Here is a 27,690-nt window from a genome sequence, read left to right on the forward strand (position 1 = left end):
AAAACTTTGAGAATGTAGAACAATACAGTTTTTACCCAAGTCTAAAATGTATGAAAATATGCTTTTGATGAATGCTGTCAGGAACTCAAATACATGGCAAATGCATCAGAGATGAATCTATTTTGATTTTAATTTATTTCTAAATAATTTATTAAATAAAACCATGCATTGGCTAGTACATTGACAGTGCAGTACAGAATAAAGAGAAGACCAGAGAAAACATATCAAACATGCAGGCTAAGCAAACACTCAAAGGCTAGGGTATGCTTCTGCACACACACACACACACACACACACACACACACACACACACACATACATACATACACATACCAATTCTGCAGAAACTTGCTTAAAGGTGACTGTTGCAGTACAGTACACTGTGTAAATATGTTTGCTGCTTAAGGATTATCGGCATAATAATCAGAATTGTAGTTTTAAATGATGACAAAGAATACAAAAACTTTATAATTCCAGGCTAGATTTGTTAGAATTATCCAGTTTCTGCATTGTGAGTTGAGAGAAAAATAAAATCAGAAACCTTGACAAGTTCCAGAAAGCGTGAAAACAATGTTATTTATATATGATACACTGTTATTTCTTGATTGGACATGCTGTAATTATATATGTTAAACTTTAAACCTATCTTGATCCTTTGTTTGGAGGAAGTTAAGTAATGTTCAGATAAGGAGGATTGTAAAAGCTGACCATCTAGACCTATATAAGAGAAAGAGATTAGAACTAAGAAAAACAAAGAAGTGCATAGATTAGCGAGTCTGATTCAGGTAAGCACTTTAAACATTTCTTTCACATACATTTGCACTGAATTATCTACCAAATGAAACTAAATGTTAAAATAAAAAATAACCAAGCCTAATTATACTTAATTATGCTATGTTGCCTCTCTGTGTATGTTTCTTTTAGGATATATGGACATCATGAGGACATATCTTTGGCTGTTTCTGAGTCTTGCAGGTACAAATTAAACCTATTTACTTATCTGGGTATAAAATAAAATAGAATGCTGTTGATGATAGACATGCCCTTTCTAATACTTATCCAATATATTGGAGATATATCCAAGACATTGTCCAATATCTGTTCTATTAACATTTGAGAGATGGAGAGTAGGTGTAGGAACTTAACATTATGCCTGCTTATAATGACCCTTCTGTGTTTATATATAAAACTTACATGATTAAAATATGGTAAGGTCCAATAAGGTGTAAATGCAGCAGCCATGTTTTTGATGCAGTCCTATATTGATTTTATGGTAATGTCATCCAAAACATAACACAATGTATAATAACATCTCAAGTTAAATATTAAGCCTTATTTAACCTGAACAGGATATTACCAAACCACCCCTTCAGATGCAATGTTTGTACTTTATTTTATATGCACAAATAGCATAATATTCATTATCATTATTGTGTCTGCAGTGGTTGAAGGTCTCCCTGTTCAAGACTGGGTACCATCTGAGGGCCTGGAATTGCACCAGCAGGAGGATTTGAAACCTTTTTTCAGAGAAGAGTCATCTGTGCAGGAGCAACCAGGAAGATCTAACCTAGTGCAAGAGGATGGGTCCTTTAAAGGAAAGAGTCTGGTGGAGCCAGAGCCTCTTGGCAACCAAGAGGAAATAGATGCTAATAAAACTCCGATGCAGATAGAACCTGTTTCAGAGTCTCATCTAGGTGAGGAAGTTAGTGAAGATTAGTCAGACAAATCAACTAATGGTAACCCAACCTACTATAGTAAGCATTAAAAACTGCAAACAAAACATATAGGAAATAATTGACATAAAATAACTGACGTAAAATTAGCGGTCTTGAAAGTTTTAATGCCTAGAGAATAAACATAAAAATGTTTAGTGCACACTGAAAATGCTGGTTGTCATATGTCCACAGAGAGGCAGCTTTGTAAAGGCTTCATCATTGATGGCAAATGCTACCAGTTCTTCAGTGGACCTATGAGGGCCTATGATGCAGAGGTACCACTGGATGTCTTTAATGAGTGTTTGTATATTTGTTGTCTTCTACACCAGAGTGAATCTAGAACCAAATTTAAAATTGTAATTTTAGCTCCTAAAGATAAGTTATATTTTATTAAGGACTGGTTGAACATTCTCTGATTAACGTCAAAATGTTGCCTCTGTTTTTAAATTAGTTCTACTGTCAGAACCACTTCCCTAATGGGCATTTAGCTTCGGTGACCTCCAGCTATGTTCATGGTCTCATGATGTTGCTCATGGAAAGGAATGGGGGTCACACACGTACATGGATTGGAGGCCTGAGATACCTAGACGTATGTTTGTGTGACAGAAATGCTTGTTTACGTTTTAGTTTTTTTATTATTAAAATATAATTTTATACACATTATATGACTTTCTCTGTAATGTTTTCTCAGACTGGACGTTTCATATGGCTTGATGGGGCACAGTGGAACTATGCTGACTGGTTACCTGGGGAGCCTAATAACACTGCTGGGGTGGAAAACTGTGTTGAGTTACTGAGTAAGCACTGAACCTTAAAATTTATAGCATAAACAACAAACAGAATAAAGCACTTACTATGTCCATCATTAATCTTACATTCAGCTCAATAGTTATGCAGCAATAATACACCTATAAACGTTGAAATATTTACACTGTGTTATCTATTAAAATAGATCTAGGCCAATTTTAATATGAAATAGATGTTTTCTCTGCTGCAGAGTTCTTCTTTCAGCTTATCATCCCCATTCTAATGTTTCCTTTCAGGCAACTCAAAGTTCAATGACATGCCATGCTGGGATCTGCGGGCCTACATCTGCTCCTACCCTATCTAAGGGTCAGCCAGAGCTAATTTAGCTATTCACCTGTATCTTTTTGTCACAAAGCTGTAACTTGTTTAATTTTTGGGTTTCTTTTTTATTGCCAATAAGTAAAGGTTGAAACACGCCAGATGGATGCAATAATAGGTTCCTAATAATCTCACACAACTAATTTTCATTTACTTTGTATATAACCAACATTTTCTTTTCAATCTATGTACTGAACAATTTATTGACATCATATTCATTTTGTACAAACTGGTTTATGATGCACTATATGGAATCATATAGAATAACACTCTCAAGTGAACGTTAACAATGTAATTCTGCACTTGGTTTAATTGCCTAATAGGGCAATATCACTTTTATAAAGTCATATCTGCTTTATAAAGACATTCTTCTTACTATATTTGGTAATAACCATCACAGGACAACACGAAATGTTTGAATCAGGAACAATGGGAATATACAGTATATCAGGTGTATTAGCAAATTGTAGTCAAGTTTTAAGTGTAATAGCAAACATTTCAGATCAATATTGTAAAAATGAATGTAAATCAGCCACAATGCTCGAGTGGTGTAAATTGTGTATTTTCCTATATGTCCTTTCTTATACTGTTTTACCTAAACTCTTAAAGGCTTTAGAGCAAGCAGTGGTTCTATGCCAGTGCATCTCAACACCTGGGATTTTCATTTTCCATCCTCTCACCCTGTCCAGAATTCCTGTTTCTACATGCCATCTGCAGGATAATTAGACAGCCAACTGGTCCAGAAAGAGCATTTGTTCTGAGACCAGCAGTCTCCTATGTTAATCATGATGAATTAGACCATGGATCATCACTGTTCACTAAAACACATCACTTCTATTACCAGTATCTAGGATGAAGTTGATATTCCGTAGGGGGTTGTTTTGCTTGTGTGTGTGTGTGTGTGTGTGTGTGTGTGGCAAGTGTTGATTAAATTGGTGCATACTTTAATGCCACAGCTTTTAAGTAACCTCAGTCCTGTCAAAATAATGCATGAGGCTTATCGCCACTCCCTATCAATTTATCATTACACACAAACATGGATATAAATTAAGCCACAAGGAAATACTTTGTCCTTGTGTTTGAGTCAGTTTTTATATTCTACTGCCACAGCTGTTTATGAACTACTGGGTATCAGAATTTACAGCAATGATGAACCAACAAATAATCTTGTCATTTAAAAAAGAAATTAATACATGACTTCTTTGATTTTCTATTTCTCCCAGACACAAATACAGTATATACAAACATGCATATTAAAAATATTTCCTTTTTGTCCCTTACATGCAGAAATATAGACTTAAGAATTATAAACACATTAATTATGCATGAAATCTTAATTTGACCTTCAAATCCAAAATACTATTGCTCAATAAATTACACTCAAGGATGAAACTTTTATTGGCATTATAAACCAGGAAACAATATTAAACATTAGAATTAAGCACAAACATTTATGGTACAGTATATGTATATAATATAATAATCATTAACTGTTAGCAAAATCAGAAACAATAAAACAACACAACACATAAAGAATAATAAAAATGCATTTAGCGTAAATGATTTGTCACATTTAAAGTGTCATGGTTAACTCAAATAATGTACACTAAAGAAATTTACTGTAAAAATTTAAACCCAAATCTGTGCATGTCCTCAAGTACAAAACACACCTTGTGATGTTGAACCAGGAAAAGAGATCAATAAATAAGGTCAAATACCTTATTTATCTGTCAGTCTTTTGTGATAAGAACTTTAAATACAATGTGTAGTTATAAACTCCTATTATAAATAAATTCAAGAGAAGAGAAAAGGCAATAAAAAATGACAGTGTATTTGTAAATAATGTTTACCTTTAGTGGTCGTGGTATCATAAAGCTAACTTATCTTGATATTTTAACCCTGAGATTTTCCTGCACATTCAAATGTCAAGTTGCTGTGTGTGGAATGTACACACTAAATGTAACCCAAGCACTGTATTTAACTCTAGCTGGATAGTGAGGAGTTAATCTGGATCGACAAACCAAATGCAGATTAAAGCAGCCCAGACAGCTGCCCATTGCTCTGTCCTAACTGACTGCATCTGCATCCATATTGGGTCATTACATTGCCCTGGTACAGAGCTCAGATTAGTTGTTGAGCACCCAGGACTGATCATTTTCCAACTGTATGTCCAGCAGCTCAGTTTTGTTTATTATTGGCTAATGCTGTTAGGAGGTAAATTTGACTTAGCAGTCTGTTAGACATTATACAATGTATGAATAAAGCATCTATAAATAGAGTCTATTTAAATCTTTATTTATTAATTGTTTACATAATGTGTAAACATATTGCTAAAGTATTGACATGTTCATTATTGGAGGTATTAAGAGTGGAGTTGGATACATAGCTGCAGTATTCAGGTGTCAGTAGCATTCCCCTCCACTGCCACACACACAAACGTTTGTCTTACTATCCTTGTGAGGACCCTCCATTGAATTAATTATATTCATTTATATAATTATTAATGCAGCAAATGAATGCTATGCTGACACCTAAATCTAACCCTAAGCTTAACCTCAGCACCCAGAAGGAAACTTTTAGGCTTTTTAAAAAAAATTTTTAGTTATAACTTCTTGTTATAAATTATTTACCTTTAGCTTTAATGAAAGCTATCTGGTTGTGGAAGAGAGCAGAACATCTTTTCATTAGTCTTTATGTGTGCATGGGAATGAAGGATGCATTACAGAAGCCTCTTTGAAAAAGAATAATAAAACAGAGCATCTATGGAAACAGTTTACAAAAAGTTAAGCAAAATGGAAATGCCTGACTGTTATTACTTACATAAGTACAACCAGGTATAGCTATTTTTTTTACAGAGGGATCAGTGCCCATGTTAGAGCTTTACCCAGAGAGCTGTAGTTGTGGGCTGCCCTGTTCTCCCCTCTTCTTTCTCTTTAATATGTAGAGCCTCTTAAAATTAGCTCAGTGATTCCATGGGTGAAACACGGGAGATAATGCAGCTTTATAAACTCAGCAATGCCCAAATGATGCCAACAGTTAGGAAGAACAGCCATTTAAACTGGACTGTGGGAGCGTTGATTCCTACAAGGGACTGAAAGAAGCAACTAGAAGGTAAGTGAGAACAATTTTTGTGGATTATGTGTGTTTTGCCAAACAGTGAGAATCAAGGTTGTTTTATCACAGAATTTGTTACTTACATTATAATAATATTTTGAAATTGCAAAACTGCCATGTCATTAATGCTATCTATGAATTCCATTTTGTGTTGTAAATAAATTATGTAAATATAGAGAAACTCTGCACATAGGTTGTTAAAAAAAGCTGCACAATTCAAACAACCTTTTTGTGAACTCATGAAAAACATGAATAATGTGTTTGCCAACAGCAGTTTTTGGCCTTGAGTGAAGTTGATACCTGAAGTGGACTCTACAATGGCAACAGGTGGAAGACAAACCCTTAAAAGTGGGCAAAAGAACAGAAGTATTAAGCACCCAGATTACATCAAACCTCAGCCAAACATCACACAGGAGAGTAAGGGGAAATAATATACAATCATTTCCTTTGAATTTTTTCTTTATAATGAGTTTTAGAGGGTATGTTAGGTGTGTGATGCTTATTTCTGTTGATGTACTACTTTTGTCACAGAGGATACGGAGGACAGCAAAATAATGGCTGGAGAGACACCTGAGAGGCGGAAATCCTGGGAGTCTAGCATCTTCTACTCACTGGGAATAGAAAGGTTTTGCTTTGGTGGCCATGAGATCAGCATCCACGAATCGTTTGACTCGTATGGTGCCCTTATCTGGCCTGGGGTGAGAGCTGACACAAAACAAACACACATGACTGAAGTGACAGAAAGACAGGTTTGGGCCTTCTTAACTTGATGGGAACTGGTTATAATGTGTGTTTAGGCAGTGGCTCTCTGCAGGTACCTGGAAGCAAATCACAAGCATGTCAGTCTGCTAGATAAGGCAGTGCTGGAGCTAGGAGCAGGAACAGGACTGGTGTCCATCGTGGCCTGTTTAATGGGTGAGTGACGTAAAGATTCGCTGAAGAAAATGTGCCAGAATTAGAAGCATAGATTTAAGAAATATAACAGAATAAAAAATTTCAGGCACAATAAATTGGAAAATAAAATGGACACAAAAGGCAGTACCAGGAATGAATTACTTTTACATATAATGAGGCCCAGAGAAGCAACTTCTCCTTAAAACTTTTCTGAGCTGCGTTGTTTCTAGGTGCATGGGTGACAGCCACAGATCTGCCTGACATTGTGGACAATCTGAATTTCAATCTCTCACGCAACACACGGGGCCGCTGCAAGTACACACCTCAGGTGGCCCAGCTGACCTGGGGGGAAGACCTGGACCATAATTTTCCCAGTTCTGTCTATAACTATGACTACATCCTATGTGCAGATGTTGTCTATCACCACAACTGTCTGGATGAGCTGTTACTCACCATGAAGCACTTCTGCAAACGTGGAACAACCGTGCTCTGGGCCAACAAGGTCTGTACTAGATAGAAAATAAGCTCAAAAGACAGAAGTGGATAGGGAGAAATGGGTACCTACTTAAAATGTCATTAGTGAAAGTTAGACCATATAATTCCTTTATTCAATATACAGTAGGTTGCCGCAGCCACTTCTTCCAAATAGAAAATCTGCTATGATCTAACATAAAAATAAAAAATAAACCTACACAAACAGGTAGCTGAGGTTCCTTCATCTGAGTGGTATATTGTGCAGTAACATCACACTAGCCTATGTATTATTTAATAATTTTGCTCATCAGATTTTTCTCTGATTTTGAACAGATCCGCTTCTCCTCAGACCTGAATTTCATTGAAAGTTTCAAGAAGGCCTTCAACACCACACTGCTAGTGGAGGTTCCAGATGAGATGATACGAATCTACCAGGCCACAGCACAAGAGTGAATGTGAGGAAAGACAGCAACTGAAATACAAAACTAGATTAAAAATAAAACTTGCCTTTATAATTTGCAAAATAACAAATTTAAAATATATAAAAGTTGTAAAACTCAATTCTACTGAGAATCTGTGGCAAGATTTGAAAATTGCTATCCACCAACATTCTACATCTAGTCTGACAAAGGTAAAAAATCTCAATTATGTCCATTTTAATTCCACTGCAAAAGTCCACAGGGGTGAATACTTAAGCATGACACTGTATGATTAACTGTACGTTTGTGTATATTTAAATTATCAGTCATAAAACACCACATGACAGCTAAGAATTAATGGTATTTAATTTTAAGTTTAATTACTTACACTTATCTAATAACTTTTGTTTGCACAGTTCTAAATTAAACAAAAAGTTCTGTATTCTGAAAAAAAAAAAAAAAAAAAAAAAAAAAAAACTTTACGCAATGTTGACAGATGAAGCCCTAGGCTATGCTAAGAAAATATGAATTTTAGATGAATACATTTTTGATTAGTCTGTTTATCAATAAACACATGGCTATTTCATCAAAGTTTAAGTGTCTTACTATTGATTCCCATATTATCCAGAAATACTCTAGTGTTGTCAAGCAAAGCTAACCTGCTTGCAAAAAAAAAAAAAAAAAAAAAAAAGAAAAAATCTTTAGCAGCTGAAGCAGCTGGTGAACCCAGATGGATTCATGTTTTTACTGAAGGTAACTTGAGGTTGTAAAAAACAATGAGATTCCGTCAATATTTAAGCCACCTTAACATTGCCAAGTGAATAAACAACCAGCATGCTTGTTTTGTACCTAATGACAAAATAATGAAAAATTGCACTCAGTTCTTATTTCTCTTGTCGTTATGAATATGGTTTAGCACCCAAATGTTCAATTTCCAAGAACAGGGTAGAGGGAGGCTGACAAGTTGGACATACAGTAGTATAGTGCAAATATGGCGGTGTACCCAATAAAGTAGCCAATGTGTATATACATAGATGAAAAAACACTTAGGCTGTAATTACAAACAGCACAACAGAAAACCAATGAAGGTCAATAGTACCCTTGGTCAAGTATCTTTTGCAAATACAACTGCATAACTACCTGCCTAACTACCACCAAAACTGCCATTGTTTATGTTCTTTCATTCCTGAAAGACATTCTGAAGTTGTTTCCATGAAATTGTCTGCTATCAGAGTGTCACCATGTCATGTAGGTTTCATCTGTGCTTTATGGGTTTACAGGTCAAGAGAGAGATCTTGGATCTGCCCTGATAGTATGCCAAAACCCAGTTTCTCCACAGCAGCTGGTAGAGGGAGCTGCCATTGCCCCTCTCCCGTTATTCTTGTGACATTGTTGTAGTGACCATCACGTTGGGATATAATGCAAAGCTGGGATATAATCGGGTGAATTGTAATCAAATGTGGTCCAGATGGAACAATGCTCAATATGGTCACCTTTAAAATTGTTCCATCTGGACTACATTAGATTAAAATTCATCTGTTTTGTGTTACATAATATATAATACTGTGGGACTGTGAAATGGGAAAAGCTTTAACAGCATCCAAAACCAGTATCTATGACATTCTCTCTTGGCTCACACATAATTTAAAGGCCATTTTAAAGCTCACAGTGCCACCTTCAGGCAGCAACTACTAGGTCCAAACTAGAAGAACAGCCACAAATGACATGAAGACTGCAGCACAAGGCTGGGATATGCAGTAAAACAACCAGCTTGGTGGCTGGGGGGCGCAATGGCTGGATGTTCACAGCATGACCGGATGTGGGCCTCCAAGCCTTCTTAGACATGACAAAGACTGATAACAGGCATCATTTCATATTTCTATGCTGCTAGCTACATTACAGTATACACAGAAATGTTTTTGAAAATGACCCATGCTTTGGCAACTAGATTTCCTGACTAGGGAATTATTCAAAAAGCATTTCTCCTTGAATAGACACCAGAACCAATACACGCATAGAAAAATATATATAAAAGGTTTATTGTAATTAGTAATATTACATTAATGTCACCAATAAACACCTTGAGTTCAATGTTTTTAAAACATTATATTTTAATTCCAAACTTATATTAGATTACAGAAAAGTTATTTTTGTGGAGTCAGTACAACAGTTCTTTTTTTTTTTTTAACATTTTCCAGGGGAGTCCAAAAAATATATATATATATATATACCTCATACTGGGATAATAATCATACATACTCCGTAGTGTTACTGACCTGGAGAGGAAATGAGAAACTAATCTTTAGAGGTTTGATTTCCTATAAATTTCAGTGGATAATAAAGTTTCTCTGATTTCCTGATGACTGTCAGTTGTAAAACACAAAGAGGGAACAACAGGAGAGGTTCACCTCTAAAGCTCAAACAACAAAAAAAAATGGCTGTTCAACAGAGCTCCCTACAACAGCTGCCCACAGAATAACAGGAAACCAAACACACACACACACACACACACACACACACACACACACACACACACACACACGAAATCTACAAAAAAAAAAAAAAAAAAAAAAAGCCATTAATTCCTCCAATCTTACAAAAAGTGTCCATACATCCAAAGACTTGCCCCGACGGGGCGAAATGGTAAGCTGGCTGTGCTGATTCTTTGCGCCTACAGTCTAGGAGGTGGCAGCCATCTGAATCTTCAGAATACGCCAGCACGTTAAAAAAAAATAAACAATTGTTCAAAAGCAGATAGCCTAACTATGTTATACAGAGGTCACACTACGCATTCTCCAACAGCAGGTTGGTGTCTGGCTGAGAGGGGGTTCTTTTGTAAGTCATGCTAATTCCAGCAGATGCTGGACGGCATAGTGCTGCAACTTCAAAGTCCCATAAAAGTCCCTTTTTTTTTTTTTTTTTTTTTTTTTTGTTGAAAACTAGAGCTATCAGGACCAAATATCCGCACTAGCACGGTGCTGTGATTTAACAGCCTAAGCCATACAGCAGAAAGGGCTGGATGAAATCAACACACCTCTTTAAAGCCCATGCTTCTCAATGCCCTTCAAGATAAAAAGAGAGAGAGGGAAATTAAAGGTGTGCTAGTAGCAGACGGGGAGAGGAAGCTTGTGTGTATACAATAAACCCCACGAATATAGCTGTTGGAGGAAGTGTGGCCTGAGAGGGTTAGTCATCTTCGTCATTTTCATCATAGTCATCATCGTCGTCGTCATCGTCCATGTAAGAAACTGGGGTTTCGACCCGAGAACCACTGTAGTGTGAGTCATTGGAGCTGGAGGCCATTGTTCCATCTGCTCCACTTTCACTAAGGACAGAAGAAGAGCAGCAGATAAAAACATTAACCTTCAAGTACTACCTGCACAGGTTCTAAAACACGCAGCCACTCAGTCTAAACATTCACAGAGTTCGGCAATCCATGAATAAAAGCACTTGCCAGGAAGTCACACGTCTATTGGCTGCTATTTCCACAGATATTCCATGAAGCAGAAAATCTGACCCACCTGCTGATATGATAGCGACTCCCATTGGCAGATGAAGTCCCTGTCATGTAGACGTTACTGATTGGACCCTGTGCCATTTCTGCAATACAAAAGAAAATCATTTGAGATACTCAACACCATCCCACTGCTTGGCCTGCACAGTGAATATTTTAGCAAAATGCTGTCAACTAAAATCTTTTCTACACATTATAATGCTTCAATAAATAATTCTCTTCACTTGCACAGCACATTTGGCAGCTGCAAAGCATTCAAAGGTCTACAAAAATGTACTAAATAAATATATAATTAAAGCAGCAAGTTTCAAGATTCAGTGAATTTTAAATTGGCAAACAGGAAGTGCTCTTGAAATTCAGACACTGATGAACATTCACTTCAGCTTACCCTAGGGAAGCATAGGAATGTAGGACTGTGAAATTAGCACAAGTTTTAAAATTAAATTATAAGTTGTCACAGTTTTAGACCATAGGTGGCGCAGTCATTAAACTTTTGCGGACATTAGGGCGAGGATCTTAAGATCAGGTCTCATGACAATATGCAAATGCCTTACTGAGACACAGCCTATCATCCTGTCTGATACATTTGCCAGTCCAGTATGGGAGAACAGTTTTGAATATCAAAGCTCCTTTGATAACTTTTCTTCACACAGGTCTCAATATGATGTAAGCCAAATTTGGTGAAGACTGGACAACATTTGGAGGAAGAGTAGCAAAAATGGCAGTTAGATGGAAGCATTTTTGGCATGTTATTCTAACTTTTGACCCAGTAAAGTGACATTGGCACAAAATTTGTTGTATAGCCTCAGGGCATGGTCCTTGAAGATGCCTACCAAGATTTGTGCCAGTGTGCAAGGTCGTTGCTGAGATACAGCCTCACTTCCTGTTTGGCGGCTTCACTGTCAGATTTGTTGGCACATTACAGGCAAACCGTCTGGAAGATCAACATTCTTTTGATAACTTTTGTCCAGGTTGGTCTGAATATAATGTATGCCAAATATGGTGTTTATTGGACATAATTTGTAGGAGGAGTAGCAAAAAAAGAAGTTTTTGACAAAATCCAAGATGGTCAACAGGATGTACACTTGAATTTCAGATCTTGGTGTGCGTTCACTTCAGCATACCCCAGGTAATTATAGGAAAAAAGAACTGAATTTCGCACAATTTCTTCAAATGACATAAGGAGGAAAAAAAAAAAAAAAAAAAAAATTGTTACAGTTCTTGACCCCAAGGTGGCACAGTCAGGAAACGCATTTGTCAGCGTGTTACAGGAGAACAGTTTTGAATATCAAAATTCCTTTGACAACTTTTGTTCAGACAGGTCAACAGCCAAATTTGGTGAAGATTGGACAAAATTTGGAGGAGTAGCAAAAATGGCAGTTAGATGTAAGCATTTTTTAGCATGTTATTGTTACTTTTGACCAGTAGGTGGCACTATCACAAAATGTGCTGCATAGCCTCAGGCCATGGTCCTGAAGATGCCTACCAACATTTGTGTCAGGGCACAAAGACGATGCTGAGCTACAGCCTCACTTCCTGTTTGGCAGCGTTGCAGTCAGATTCATTGGCTCATTATGGGCAAACCATTTGGAGTAATCAAAATTCTTTTGATAACTTCTGTGAGGATTACTCTGAAGATAATGTGTACCAAATTTGGTGATGATTGGACAAACTTTGTAGGAGGAGTAGCAAAATAAAACTGTTTTGACAAAATCCAGGATGGCGGATATCAACACCATAGGGTGCACTGAAGTCGTCTCGACCCAGGGAATCCAGAGATGCCTGGCTTTTACTGGCTTTTGGACACACTGTTCAAATGTTATGACCATAAATGTACTTCCAAATCAGACCAAAATTTGACCTAATGGTGGCACTACAGCGCTGGCAGCACTCTGCCCAAATTTGTTCAGAATGTTCCTTAGACCCTCCCCAATCAGTATGCCAAATTTCACAACTTTTTACCAGACAGTTCTATAAGCTGCCATGGAGACCCTAGCCAGAAGAAGAAGAAGAAGAAGAAGAAGAAGAAGAGGTAGAATAACAATACGGTGCCTAAGCACCTTCAGTGCTTGGCCCCCTAATGATTTCACATCACCATGTTAGACACAAACAAGTAATTTGTTATAGTAGTACTAACCTATAACAAATTAATGACAAAAAGTTATATCTCATCAAGCTCAGTGCATACAAAGTTATGGGCTACTGACCTGTGACATAAGGCTCCAGTGCTTTAGGCACCAGGCTCCTGGCAACTTTGAGGTCTTCAGCAGAGCACTTGCCAACCTCTAGGCCACATGCCATGCCCATGCGCTTCAATACCTCAATATCATCATGGATCTCAAACATGCTGTCAAAGTTGAAGAGGTACTCAAACCTGCATGGTAGTACAGGAGAGAGAAATGTAAGATAGTAGTAGAGGAGGAAGTTAAGGTAACAAACAAATCATTTAAACCAACAATAAACATGTCTCACTAATGGAACTAAATGTGGAGTAATTATTTATTTAAAGCAAGTAAATGAATACAGCCAAAACATTTTAACTGAGGTGGAAACAGAACATTAGTGTTTACTTGTCATTGGAGATGCTGCAGTCAATGACAGTTTTCTTGCTGGTGTTTATGATGATAAAGGGCAGGTGAATGACTGAATTTTCTGGTGGTGGTCTGTTTGTTTGCTGTTCTGTTTGGCGGTTACGCTGCACAAGGTTCTTAAACGCAATTTGCTAAACACACATTTGAAAGTATAGTGCATTAGTTTGAAGAATAATCACAATTATCTAAACAGACATGACCAAGTTCCAGAGTTCACAAGTTACCTGTAAAATGAGTTCTTGGAGTTGTGACTGTTTTTGCTTGATTCTCTCTAGACGTCTTTGCCTCTCCACCTGGAAGAGAAAAAAGCTCTGTCAACTGCAGGGCAGCAACCACCTTCAACAGCTCAATTTTCATTTCATGCAAAGTTGACTCAAATGTGTTTAAACAGACATATTCAGTACGTCCTGTACTGATTGGTGGATAACTTGTTCTGATGTTTTGTTGTCCTTGTGATCATATTTTAGTCTAGTCCTGCCAAGTAGCACTCAATATTAAGGGTAATTTTAATACAGAACCTCCAGAAGGAAGTCAGCAGGTTCTATATTAAGGAAGTACTGTTTGTCAGAATTCACATATTAATATTTATCTTAAGCAAATCAGACTTTATTATCTGCTTGGATTTCTGTATTCAGAAGCAGTAAAACAAGAATGTAAGTGTAGTATTTTTTATTTCCATCATTTCACTTCATGCATTCAGACAAATGACAAATGACGTTCCAGTTCATCCCAAAGGTGCTCAGTGGGGTTGAAGTCAGGGCTCTGTGTAGGTCACTCACATTCTCCCACTCCAACCTTAGCCAACTACAATGATCAGCCATAATATTAAAACCATCTGCCTAATATTGTGTGGGTCCCCCTTTGTGCCACCAAAACAGCTGTGACCCGTCAAGGCATGGAATTCACAAGACCTCTAAAGGTGTGCTGTGGTATCTGGCACCAAGACGTTAGCAGCAGATCCTTCAAGTCCTATAAGTTGCGAGGTGGGGCCTCCCCACAGATGCTCAATCAGATTGAGATCTGGGGAATTGGGAGGCCAAATCAACACCTTGAACTCTTTGTCTTGTTCCTCAAACCATTCCTGAACAATTTTTGCAGTGCAGCAGTGCAGCAGTGCACATTATCCTGCTGAAAGAGGCCACTGCTATTAGGGAATACCGTTGCCATGAAGGGGTGTACTTGGTCTGCAACAATGTTTAGGTAGGTGGTGTGTGTCAAAGTAACATCCACATGAATGCCAGGACCCAAGGTTTCCCAGCAGAACACTGCCTAGCTGTCCACATGATATAAAAGAAAATGTGATTGATCAGACCAGGCCATCTTCTTCCATTGCTCCATGGTCCAGTTCTAATGCTCACGTGCCCATTGTAGGCACTTTCGGCAGTGGACAGGGGTCAGCACGGGCACTCTGACCGGTCTGCGGCAACGCAGCCCCATACACAGCAAGCTGCGATGAACTGTGTGTTCTGACACCTTTTTATCATAGCCAGCAGTAACCTTTTCAGCAATTTGTGCTACAGTAGCTCTTCTGTGGGATCAGACCACATGGGCTAACCTTCTCTCCCCATGCGCATGAGTGAGCCTCGGGCACCCATGACCCTGTCGCCGGGTTTACCAGTTGTCCTTCCTTGGACCACTTTTGGTAGTTACTAACCACTGCACACCCTGAACACACCATAAGACCTGCCGTTTTGGAGATGCTCTGACGCAGTCGTCTAGCCATCACAAATGGCCCTTGTCAAAGTCACTCAGATCCTTACGCTTACCCATTTCCTGCGTCCAACACATCTTTGAGAACTGAATGTTCACTTTCTGCCTAATATATCCCACCCCTTGACAGGTGCCATTATCTCATTACAATCAATGTTATTCAATTCACCTGTCAATGGTTTTTAATGTTATGGTTAATCGGTGTATGTCTTAATGGACCTTGCATTGTGAGCAGGGGTGTTGTCATGCTGGAACATGTTTGGGCCCCTCAGTTCCACTGAAGAGAAATTGTAAAGGTACAGCATACAAAGACATCTTATACAATTGTGTGCTTCCGACTTTGTGACAACAATCTGGGGAAGACCCACATAAGGGTGTGGTAGTCAGGTGTCCACAAACTTTTGGCCGCATAGTGTATTTTGTGACAGCAAAGATAAAGAATCAAGCAACTGTTACACTGTCTACTGGTTACATTTGTGGAAAGTGCTTGTGGGGTAAACTGTGACCAGTCCATCCTGAGTTAAAGCACTGGTCGGCTGCTGCCTGAAGAACATGCTGGATGGGTTATGAGACCAAATGCTTGGCTGAGACAAGACTCTACAGAACAAAATCACCCACCTCCAGATTCTGGCATTCCTGGGCTGAGTTGGTGGGAAGCCCAATCCACTTGATCTCCTTCTTCTCCTTTGAAATTATGTTCATGGCCATCAGCACATTGAGAGCGTCATATACACGCCGCCGAATATTCTTCTGATCATATACTTGCTGGAGAGGAAAAGAGTAGAGTATTAGGAATTAAAATAGTGTGATTTCCTCAGACAGTGAAATGCATGCTTTGATCAAGTTGTTGGACAAATACGTGCCATAGCAAATTACCAGCTGACAAATCGTCTATGCCACAGCTGGAATGGAATTTTTACATTTTGGGGGTGAACCAGACTTTAGTACTTAACTAGTACTTAACTTGTGGTTGAGACACATGCTAAATAAATACATTTCAGTTCAGGAAAACCTGTATTTTTATGAATTACATATAGTATAGTAGGAAATGTCAATGAAAAAAAAAAAAACAGTCATCAAGAGTACAGTGAGGGTGGTGGCGGAGCCAGAGCAAATCTCAGGAACACTGGGCGTGAGGCAGGAATACGTCCTGGATGGGACGCCAGTCCATTGCAAGGCATCACGCATACGTTCACACACTTATTCATACCCAAGGCAATACAGAGTAGCCAGCCCACCTACTGGTCTCTTTTTGGGAGGTGAGAGAAAATAGCAGACTAATTATGGTACGTCGGTCTCAATGAAGTCACATTAAAAATCTCACCGCATCATTTGGGGAGATGTGGTTGTCACCAGAGCTGAATTCGGCCACCAGCTCATCTGCTACTTCATTGTATGTGGTAACACCCTTTTTCTGTACCTTCTCACACACCTTCATAGAAAAATGCCTCAGACCTTTCCCGTTCTTTTCCCCCTTCTTACTTCTTTTCCTGTGGACACAGCATTAACACGGCAACTTCATTAACACGACATAAAAATAACACGGTGAGGAATTTCCTGTACAACAGTACTGCCACAAGCATTACAGTAGCTTGTTTTTATATGATGACAATTTACCATTCTTTTTCATGACATAACTAATTCAAGGGACCCAATGTAACAGAAGCACATCAATCATGGTTTAATAATTGAATTTAATAAATGCAAACAAGACGGCTTTGATGCCGACTCACCCTGAGGACCACGGAGAGGCATCAGGAGGTTGGCTCTGAGTGATGAACTGAGAGCTGGGTGTGTGAGGACTGTTCATTAGGAGCACGTTGGACCCACTTGGCCTCTGAGGTGTCCCAATGACCTGGACAGCATACAGAACATCTTAAAGTTCAAAATGGCTGCCTGACAAAAAGATGCTTTCAGAAACAGCCAGCTTATTCCATTATGATACAAAAGTTCCTCAGAATGCCGGACTGCTTTTGAAGAACTTAAACTTACAGGGATTTACCCATCATATATTGAGTATTGGTACCAGGGTCAATACTGTTCTGAAACAATACACTGGTGTGGGCTCAGCTTTGACATCAGAATGTGTGTTATATCGATTGACCCAATATCTTGCAGGTGAACAACAAATCCTGCAGACATCACATCTCTTATATCTTACATAACATGTCAACAAAATTTAGATACAGAGGTGACTCCCTCCAATCACCATCAGCCGATACTCAGTACTCTCATATCGACATCGCTTTGAAAGTGGAAGAAGTAGGGTCAGTGTATCCCTTAGCAATCCCAAAGCCAGCATTATAAGCAGGAACTAAGATAGGTGCAATGTGGCTTTATGTATTTTTGCATATGACCATTGTCCTATCCTGAACTTACCATCTGAGGAGCAATGTTGACATTTGAAGGGCCCAGGGTTTTTGGCAAAAGTTGTTTTCCTACTGCAACTGACTGTGGATGTACAGTCACTAAAGACAAAACTCCTAAAAGAAAAAATTGGGGGGAAAAAAGAAAGTCAGAAATCCATTTTACTCACCACCTTTCCAAGCATGGAAGACCAGAAAACAATGTAGCCCATACAACAAACAAACCACTTACAACTATAAGCACCATTATTTTTAAAAAGCGTGTCTCGCAATAGAGTCTGTCGTGTTCCTTACCTTTACCTGGACTCAGATTCTGGTCAATGAAAACCTTCAACTCCCCATTGGCCTCAATCAGACCAGCCTGTTGGGAGGAAGGAACAGACTGATGACCACCACTGTTACACTGCTGTTTCCCAGCAATGATGGAAGTCTTACACGTGCAACCAAAAGCAGAAATTAAACACTCACATCTTTGGCCATGATCCTTGGGGAAGAGGAGCAAAGGCTGGGTCTAACCAGAGAAGCAGCGCTGAATGTTCACACCAATGTACTCCTGCGAAAGAAACAGTGCTTTTGGCACAAAAGTACATCATCAGTAAAGACAGCTTGGTTAAATCAACAAAGACTGGTATTTCTTATGAAAATGATATTATATGGGTTGGGTTGGGTTGGGCTGAGTGCATGCATCATGAAACCCATTTGGCCTTGCAACTTCTAGCTGGTCTCCAAACGAGGGGGCTGCATTACAGTAGGCCGCGGTTTGCTTTCAGGACTTCTGCCATTAACTTGTGCACGAACACGACTGAGCTCTATTCATATCACAAACGCGCAAAAAATCCGACCTGCAATATTTATGACTTTCAGTAAGCAAAAATAATAATAGAAACTATTTGCTTCACCGACTTAATCCAGGCACTTAATCCAAGCAGCAGTGCAGTGTACAAGAGCACATGCTCGAATTATTTTCCATTGCTCTGCGCGTGCACAGTTAGCTAAAAGTTACTCAGACCAATCGATATGACTAAGTTCTGCTTGTTCGTGATCATTTGTTTTGCAAACAAATAAAGTGCCTCTCGTAGCCCTAGGTTTTTTTGGGGGGGCACTTTCCCAAGTTTTAAACGTCTGTGAACATACTGATGAGGTGCAAGATGCGAGCTAATAACGATATTATGCATCTTTGTTCCAACCTGATCTAGAGGGGAAAAACCGTCAACAACCAGGGCCAGACAGGAGGTACAATGTGGAGCATGCTAGCAGAGTTAGCCGGCCAGCTAGCTGCTCTGGAAACACGTTGTTTTGCAGCGAAAGCCTCATTTAAATGCACACAAAACGCGCTCGCTGTCGGTCATCCGCTCCAAAGCAGAACCCCGCTGCCCAAAGCCAAGCTCAGTGGACAGATCGGTGATAGATCGGTGATTGATCGGCCATTAGAAAGTGAACTAGGCAAACTTTGCAGTGAACTTAACGCCTGAACACTGTCTTGAGCACCCTACCTTCTTGGGTCCTGGGGTTTTGTTGGCATAGCTCACTAGCTAGCTTAGCTTTAAGAATAGAGGAAGAGGAGGTCTGAAAGCCCCTCTCAAAACAGGAAACAATAATCCAATTACTATTCATATAAAAGTTTACAATTATACTAAAATCTTGCTCCAGCAATCGATCGGCCAAAAGTTTTTCCCCCCACACAGATGAACAGTTCACTCCTGTCTCTGACCTCTTTATTTCTCCACAGCTAGCTAACTTGCATCAACAAAATGGATGCGAACCAGTCAGCAAGACAGCAGCTGCTTATCGACAATCAACACTAATTTGTACATATTAGACTCGGGAAGAGGGGAAAAAAGCATTATTTAGAGCTAGTGTCACTGGTATTTGTAAGGAAAGTTAAAGAAATGCCTTGTGCTCGCCTTCAGTCTGTTTCTGGTAGCGAACGTTACTTACCTCGGAGCAGCCAAATACTGTAAATGTAGACCATATGAAGGTCGACGAAACTAAACTGTCCGAGAATAACTATGTTTCCTTAACCAAATAGCAGTTCATATTTGCACGGGTGAGCTGTATCAGGAAAGCAAAGAAGCAAAAAAATGTCTCAGCCCCGTGCTTTTGCTAGGTCAGCCATTTTTACATGCTAAGCCAAGTGGTATTTCTCGACTGTTCATGTGTCACAGGCCTGATGATCAACCACTGATCCTCCTCATTTATACATTTCAGTTAGACATCCGTTAAATCAAACGGGTGCAAACACGACGACGTGAACCTCGCAGAGAACTGGACGGATATTAACATCTCTATTGTTGATTAGCCAGCGTGATAGAAGACGGAGAGAATGAGCTGGAAATCCATCAGATCTGGTCAGATCATGTTCAAGACACTGATCCCTGGTGCCGTTTTAACATCCTGTACCTGTAAAAAATAATACTAACAATAACAACACACTGGTGCAACTAGTTATCTCTTTTTTTAGTTGGTTATATAGCGATAAACAGGGCGTCCTGGAGCCTGTTCAGACTGTCTTCATGGAAGTCAGGAGAGCTAGCCAGCGACGCAAACGACTGTGCTTATTCTCTCTGAAGCTGGCGACAGCTAACTAGCCAGCAGTGAGCTAACTGGCAAACGCAGCTAGCCGTTTAGCTTACCAGCTAATGCTGATGAAAGATAACACGCTCTACCTAAGTGAGCCTACATGCCAATGTGGCTCAATTCCAGAAGTAAATGTACATCAATTTGTGCTAATGCTAAACCCGGTGTGAAGTAGCTTACAGTTGACTGCATTCACGCTTTGTCCTCTGTGTTGTACCAGTAGCCCTGAATGAACCAAAGCGTAACTGGTGTACAAACTACTCCCTCTCCGGTCCGAGCGAAAACTGAGCTTGGCGGTGTCCACCACACGCCACAGCTGATTGGACAGCAGCACATGTGACGCTGCGGAATCGGTTTCCCCGAGGCCACGCCTTCAGCGCCATATGATTGGTTAATAATATACATTTCCGATGGTAGGAATCTTTTATTGGATGACTATTGTCAGGCTCCACCCACGTGTCTGCAAATCCAACAAACTAACAGCAAAAGTCCAAGAAGTTAAAGACATTTTGCTCTATTTAAAAGCGGAAAACCGACATTCAGTGACAAACCTGAGATCATTAATTCATAGTTAAAATACCGTAGGATATGCAGTTTGGGTATCAAAAGTATACATGATATTTTAAAAATGCAGCACCATAGCAAGTTTTCATTAAAGTATAGAAGAGAAGAAAAGAGATGGTTATTTGTGATTCTAGCCATATACAAGTAAACAGTAAAAAGAAACAGCCTTCTCCAAGGCCTTGATGCAATATATTACAGAAAAGTGGCAGCAGTGTGGTACAAAATAGTCACCAGACATGTAGTGCGAATTAGGAAAACTTACAGACAAATAGACACGATACAACACAATCTGTACACACAGTACAAGTAGACCTACTACATACAACATAATAAATACAACACAACAGCTGTAACAGCTGCAAGCACTGCAGTGTGGAACGAACTTACAGTACATACAGTAAACAACAACAACAACAACACAGTGACTGGAATGGTGTGTGATGAATAAAGTCTTGTCACCATAACAAACAACAGAAAAATGAATTGTCCAGTTTTAACATTCCCTGACTTTCCTCACATTGTGTTCTCAAAACAGATTACATTATAGAATCATTTAAAATAACTCTGTGACATGCAATTCTTTGTGGTTTGTTTGTAAAAAGGGAATGACAGCACAGTGTGATACATACAGCCTGTGAAAGAAAGATAACACTTTCCAGCTAATCACCACTCAGCCACATATCCTCGTTTCAACTTGTACAGAGTTCAGTGTGTGTCATCATGCTGCTATTCAGCAGCGCCAAGGCACAGCCTGAGTTTTCTGATATTATTATGAACACTGAATTAATAACAAATACAAACAAATAAGCAAATAATTCCTGTTTGATTTATTTCACAAAATAAGTTGATATGGATAATGTGCGAGAAAGAAAAGGAGCAACCAGCTAAGGCACTAGCTACAAAGACACGAATTATTAGCTAAACAAACATTTCAAGACAAATACACATACATACACATACATACATATACACACAGGAACAGATGGAGCATGTGATAAAAGTACACACTGCACATTTTGCACGTTTTTGGGACATAGGATACTAACTCAGCTACCTTGTAATACTCCACTAAATCCTAATAGATGTAATGCTTGTATTTCAGATCTTGTAGTGCGACATTCGGGTTTAAAAACTACAATTCCCGGCAAGCTGGAGATTCAGTGCGCATGCGCGGTGCTCCTCTGGCGCATTCCCCCTGATGTTCACGCGCAGCCGTATATGGGGACTAACAATTTGGTCAAACAGCGGGTGATAAAAATGGTAGGTGATTTGGAAATGACAAAACGCTCATATTTGCCGCCGCTGTGAGCGGAAACAGAGGGTGTCCGAGGCGTGTAGTTGTAGCGCCACTCAAACGAGTTTTCGTCAGCCTCCTCCAAACATTAGTGCAGATCTGTTGTGAGCAGGAAGGTCAGTTGTTGATATTGGAGTCCGCTGTCGCCCTGCACGTACCTTTCCCTTTTTGGCGTGTAGTGTACACTAGCTAACTCCACTCGTTTCAGAGGTTGGTCAGCGACGACAGCCAGGCTGTTGGGTTTCGGTAGACTTAAACCAGTCCTACTTGCGCGTGGTGTTGTGAAGGGGAAAAGTGAGCGATACTCCAGAAATGTAGTGCTGTTTCCGCAGTCGTCAACCAGACCAGCTGAAGAACCCTGTTAACTGTTCTACAGCATATAACTCTGTTTTACTGTAGTAGTGCATGTCTACACCTAAACCATCAGGTTGTCGTTTTTATCCCTGTCTCATGTATTGTGGAAATAGTCTTACCTAATATTTTGTTCTGCAGTTAAATGTATAATAAATATTATATGGCTGCAGAACAGTTTTTTTTTTTTTTTGCAGTTGGGTGCCCCGGGCTCAGGGGTCTGTCAGCTCATATTACCACCACATGCTGCTTTAGCAAGCCTGTCACACTTCAGTGTATGTCTTCTGATAGGAAACTAACAAATCTTTACGCTTGCTTCATGTCTGTTTTAACTTGTGTGTTTTGATGATAACCCTGGGGTCTTATTAACACCAGTTCCTGTTTATGTCTTTCATACGTCTCCTAACTGTCCGGCGTCTCTGAGTTTCTTGATGTGGGTATTTTTGTTTCTTGCTTGTCTCTGTTTGTACACACTGTTGACTGTCCTGCTCCGTGTGTCGACGTGTGTGACTGAGAGCTTCTCCTCTGTGCCTGTTCAGCATAAGCTGAAATCTTCGCAGAAGGACAAAGTACGACAGTTCATGTCCTTCACACAAGCAGGGGAGAAGACAGCTGTGTACTGTCTCACTCAGAATGACTGGAAACTAGAGGTGGCCACTGACAACTACTTCCAAAACCCGGATCTGTACTTCAAGGAATCCATGAAAACCTCAGTAGACCGAAAGAAGCTGGAGCAGCTCTACAACAGATACAAAGGCAAGTTCACAAGTTCTAGTTGCATATCCTGTGAGTAGGGGCCTGTATGTTTACCTCTCCCGAGTACGACTGGTATGTGGCAAGGGCTATGCATGATGTTGCTTAATACAAGTAAATATTCTATGTTTATATAAGCCTAAATGTAAAATATTGTTCCTCTCAGATCCTCAGGATGAGAATAAGATTGGGATTGATGGTATCCAACAGTTTTGCGATGACCTCAACCTGGATCCGGCCAGCATAAGCGTTCTGGTAGTAGCATGGAAGTTCCGAGCAGCAACACAATGCGAGTTCAGCAAAAAGGAGTTCCTTGATGGCATGACTGAACTAGGGTGTGTTTCAATGTAATCAAATGGTCTTCTGACCCCCACAAACACTATAGCCAGCATCATTATTGTTTTATCTCTTTAAATGGATATTTCACTCTAAGACACCATCAGATTCAGTAACTAGTGCATCAGACAAAAATATAGATGGTGATGCTAGTTTGTGTTGCGAAAACTGTTTTTGTTGTGTACATGTCCAGGAGTTGTTGTGTCAAAGCACAAAAATTCCAGCACAGTTGCATTGTGATGACTCATGTTCCTTTGGGATAAAATGTCATATAAAGCATTACATTTTTGTTTACTGAAGATGCTTTTAGTTGGATTTGAGAAAAACATGGCTTCTTTCTACTTGCCTGTAGATGTGACAGTCCAGAGAAACTCCGCAGTCTGCTTCCTCGCTTGGAACAGGAACTGAAAGACAGTGGAAAGTTTAAGGACTTCTACCAGTTTACATTTAATTTTGCAAAGAATCCTGGGCAGAAAGGTTTAGGTAATGGTAGAGATGGGGCATAGAATAAAAAATGCAACTGTTATTTATACATATGACCAAGATAAATAAATTTATTTGCTGTTTGCTTTGGATTTTAGATTTGGAGATGGCAGTCGCTTACTGGAACCTAGTTCTGACAGGCCGTTTCAAGTTTCTTGACCTCTGGAATACATTTTTATTGGTAAGTTTTTGGATTTTAGATAATTTTTTGTGCCTAACAAAGTAGCATTTCAAGGAAATCAACTGTTAAAAAAAAAAAAACTTTTTGAAAGAATGAGCAGTTTCACTGCTGAGGAAATCTGCAGCAGAAATACCCTGAGTTTTTCCCTCTAAACAGGAACACCATAAGAGATCTATTCCCAGGGATACCTGGAACTTGCTTCTAGATTTTGGCAACATGATTGCAGATGACATGTCAAACTATGATGAGGAAGGTGAGCATGGTTGTTTAACCCTGGACTCTTCAGACCCTCTTTCACGACTCCAAAACAGTTAACATTAATTCATCTTGACCCTCAATGACATTTATTAATATGAGAACCTTTGACTCGATATTATATTTCAAAAGTACTCTGAAATGAATTATGTTTGGAGTCTGTAACTGTTAATATACCCATTTATACAACATAAACCATGATATAGTTCATTATTTGGGGTAGTGACATAATTTTGGCAAAATTCTGACTAATAAAAGACTACTTTTATTAGTAAAAATGAAGAAAATAAAATGAGGGGAAGTTTATCATTATTTTATGAACACAATATTGGGGTCTTTGGGAGCCCAAACACTGAGCAAGTAAAAGCCATATCAAGACAACATGAGGGTTATTACAATTTCCATGTTAAGATAATTCTGGTTCGATTTAATGGTGGACATGCTAGGTTGTTTTTAATTTAGATTTTGAAAAATAATTTTAAGAAAGCTGAGAGTAATCTCTTGAACATTGTGAACTTGTCACATGGTTGACGAACATCTTTATTTTAGGAGCGTGGCCAGTCCTAATAGATGACTTTGTGGAATTTGCTCGGCCAATCGTGACTGGATCAAAGCACAAAAGTGTATAGATCTGTTGATGGTGGCAGTTTGACACTATGGGCCTGTGTTGCCTCACTGACTTCAGCTTTTTTTTTTAAAAAAAAGACTTGTATGAAACACATACAAAAAGGAAAACATGGAGAAACACTTGAACCCGGCGGGCTTGATGAAGAGAAAGGGGGATAGAAGGGACTCAAACCTTCAAGCAATACAAAGAAGAAAAAAAAGCAGGTGAAGGTCCGATACTCAAGATTTCTTTTAGAGCTGTCACATGCACAATGTCAGCTGCTGCTGCTGCTGGCAAACTAATCCTGTCCAGAGACCCTGAGGGATTCTGGAGGATCTCTGCAAATCCCGTACCTCATTCTCATTGCAGACAATTACACACTTGCACACTTCCCCCATTCACGTACACAAATCATAGAAAACTAGAAGAGTACGAGACGAAATGTGGTTCAAGAGTCCTTTTTCCAGCATGCGTACCTCCTGTAGGACTTGACAAGATGAGTAGATCAGATGCACTTTTAAAACCAGAGCCCCATGGACAGAGCAACATGCAGCTCATGCCACCAGCACACTTGTTGCCATTGTAAAATACTGTAGCGGTATGTACAGAAATAAATATTATAAATAAACAATATTTTATAAAGTATAAAAGAACCATTTATTAATATGTGTGGAGGATAAATTGTGTAAATGAACTAATTAACTCGTCAATGCATCAATAATATGATTTCATTTTTGACCACATAATACACTAATGTCTGCTGTCTTGCAGACTCTGTTGTGAAAGAATGCCATTCAGTGTTTCTCAATTTTGTTTACCAGATGCCAGGATTATGTTATAAAATAAATTATTGCCTCTAAGTATATCTGGATTCCTTTTCTTTTTAGTACTTCACACAGTTGGTATTCAGAAAGACTGCTTATTTTATGCCCTATGTGCCATTTTACATAGGAGACAACAAGATTTAGACAATAAGAATTAGCTGTAATAAATATGTCGTTATTTGTTTAAATGTCTTCTGGACAATATGCCTGTTTGCAGGTTTCTTAGTATTAAAGTATTGAAGACCAATGTTAGAGTGGTGCTTTTGAGTGACCAGCGCAGCAGGTAGCGTTACCACCTTATAGCTGCAGGGTCCTGAGCTTGTGTTACTGTTGTGTGTGGAGTTTGTCCACTGGGGATTCTTCAGGGTTCTCTGGTTTCCTCCCACCTCACAAAACATGCTAGTAGGTGGATTGGCTACACCAAATTACAATTATGTGCAAGTATGTGTATGCATGGTGCCCTGAGATGGACCAATATTGTGTCCAGAGTGTATTCCGACCTCATACCACGTGCTCCTGGATCCACCACAGCCTGGACCCTGAAGTTGAAGTAAGAAAGGAAGGAAGGAATGATTTTGCCTACACATATACACTACTGTGCATGTAAAGAAATGCTGTAGAGCAAAGATGCCTTCAAAAATAATAAAATTAAATGTTTCTACATAAAAAAAATACTATGAAGTTCAGTAGACAGTAATAAATGAAACAAAGTCAATATTTGGTGTGACGATCCTTCGCTTTAAAAAAATAGTAGTCTCAGGTACAATTTGTGAGTTTTATAAGGAAATGAGCTGTAAGTGTTACTGAGCATCTTGCAGAAGCAGCCACAGTTCTTCTGGAGACTTTGACTGTCACACTTGCTGCTTATTTTTGCAGCAAAACCCAGCAACCTTCATTATGTTTTCTTGTCTGAAAAGTGTCTCTTATGTAATATGCTGCTTTCTTTACTGACATACAAACATTTTTCTGTAAAATTTAATTTTGTGCTGGAAAACTAATGTTTGGAAATCTAAAATGTTTTTGTACTGACTCGATAATGTAGAAGTCATAAAATAAAATCTATAACAAAGTTTACTAGAAAAAAAAAATAGGTGGCCTAAGACTTTTGCACAGTACTGTATCTTTAGAAATGTAAAAAAGGCCTGACCAGACCAGTGTTCTTTGCTGAGTGAAATACTCCCCTTACATGCAGGTGTCTGAAATATAGAAAGAAAGGGTCATAGTTTGTGCACTATATGACCAAAGCAATGCAATCAGCGTTCCAGTTCATCCCAAAGGTGTTCAGTGGGGTTGAGGTCAGGGCTCTGTGTAGGAGACTCAAGTTCTAACACATCAACCTTGACAAACCATGTCTTCATAGACCTTGGAGTATTATCATGATGGAACATGTTTGGGCCCCTTAGTGCCAGTGACATTTGGCCATATTGTGTACATTCTTAGAACATAAATAATACTTCTCTCTGAAACAAATCATAACACAACTTCACCAGTAGATGGAAGCAATACAACTGTAGCAGTAACCTGTTAAACCCACATTGTGGTT

General features: G+C 39.1%; 4 protein-coding genes across 11 annotated transcripts; 3 read left to right on the forward strand and 1 right to left on the reverse strand.

The window, feature by feature from the left end:
- Nucleotides 1–691: 691 nt before the first annotated feature.
- si:ch211-160b11.4 (lectin) lies at nucleotides 692–4,519 on the forward strand. The gene is made up of 7 exons (XM_026913034.3): nucleotides 692–785; nucleotides 925–975; nucleotides 1,443–1,694; nucleotides 1,908–1,990; nucleotides 2,167–2,304; nucleotides 2,407–2,512; nucleotides 2,759–4,519. Exons 2-7 carry the CDS (start codon nucleotides 930–932, stop codon nucleotides 2,824–2,826), a joined length of 693 nt encoding a protein of 230 aa, XP_026768835.1. The 5' UTR covers nucleotides 692–785; nucleotides 925–929; the 3' UTR covers nucleotides 2,827–4,519.
- Nucleotides 4,520–5,655: 1,136 nt separating this feature from the next.
- Nucleotides 5,656–9,462, forward strand: mettl21cb (methyltransferase 21C, AARS1 lysine b). The gene is made up of 6 exons (XM_026913004.3): nucleotides 5,656–5,951; nucleotides 6,226–6,371; nucleotides 6,486–6,652; nucleotides 6,752–6,869; nucleotides 7,079–7,350; nucleotides 7,656–9,462. Exons 2-6 carry the CDS (start codon nucleotides 6,272–6,274, stop codon nucleotides 7,773–7,775), a joined length of 777 nt encoding a protein of 258 aa, XP_026768805.3. The 5' UTR covers nucleotides 5,656–5,951; nucleotides 6,226–6,271; the 3' UTR covers nucleotides 7,776–9,462.
- A 449-nt stretch (nucleotides 9,463–9,911) lies between these two features.
- tfdp1a (transcription factor Dp-1, a) lies at nucleotides 9,912–20,834 on the reverse strand. Of its 4 annotated transcripts, none has more exons than XM_026913166.3 (12): nucleotides 20,680–20,834; nucleotides 18,391–18,492; nucleotides 18,217–18,283; nucleotides 17,936–18,039; nucleotides 17,290–17,411; nucleotides 16,881–17,046; nucleotides 16,175–16,321; nucleotides 14,071–14,139; nucleotides 13,826–13,977; nucleotides 13,463–13,629; nucleotides 11,263–11,341; nucleotides 9,912–11,066 (listed from the first exon to the last, which is right to left on the reverse strand). In XM_026913166.3, the coding sequence occupies exons 2-12, from the start codon at nucleotides 18,400–18,402 to the stop codon at nucleotides 10,928–10,930; spliced, it is 1,224 nt and encodes a 407-aa protein (XP_026768967.1). In that variant the 5' UTR covers nucleotides 18,403–18,492; nucleotides 20,680–20,834; the 3' UTR covers nucleotides 9,912–10,927. The 4 variants fall into 4 exon arrangements, with proteins under 4 accessions (XP_026768967.1, XP_026768970.1, XP_026768968.1 ...); XM_026913169.3 differs by having other exon boundaries at nucleotides 18,391–18,475; nucleotides 20,680–20,829; XM_026913167.3 differs by lacking the exon at nucleotides 20,680–20,834 and adding an exon at nucleotides 19,861–20,668.
- A 1,378-nt stretch (nucleotides 20,835–22,212) lies between these two features.
- On the forward strand, nucleotides 22,213–26,186 carry dcun1d2a (DCN1, defective in cullin neddylation 1, domain containing 2a). Of its 5 annotated transcripts, none has more exons than XM_026946176.3 (7): nucleotides 22,213–22,323; nucleotides 23,248–23,464; nucleotides 23,628–23,796; nucleotides 24,150–24,280; nucleotides 24,379–24,461; nucleotides 24,618–24,714; nucleotides 25,266–26,186. In XM_026946176.3, the coding sequence occupies exons 1-7, from the start codon at nucleotides 22,282–22,284 to the stop codon at nucleotides 25,343–25,345; spliced, it is 819 nt and encodes a 272-aa protein (XP_026801977.1). In that variant the 5' UTR covers nucleotides 22,213–22,281; the 3' UTR covers nucleotides 25,346–26,186. The 5 variants fall into 5 exon arrangements, with proteins under 5 accessions (XP_026801977.1, XP_026801998.1, XP_053090238.1 ...); XM_026946197.3 differs by lacking the exon at nucleotides 22,213–22,323 and adding an exon at nucleotides 22,337–22,473; XM_053234263.1 differs by lacking the exon at nucleotides 22,213–22,323 and adding an exon at nucleotides 22,964–22,983 and having other exon boundaries at nucleotides 24,150–24,213; nucleotides 24,378–24,461.
- Nucleotides 26,187–27,690: the final 1,504 nt, after the last annotated feature.

The sequence above is a fragment of the Pangasianodon hypophthalmus genome, chromosome 5 (assembly GCF_027358585.1).
Source record: "Pangasianodon hypophthalmus isolate fPanHyp1 chromosome 5, fPanHyp1.pri, whole genome shotgun sequence".
Taxonomy (NCBI): Eukaryota; Metazoa; Chordata; class Actinopteri; order Siluriformes; family Pangasiidae; genus Pangasianodon; species Pangasianodon hypophthalmus.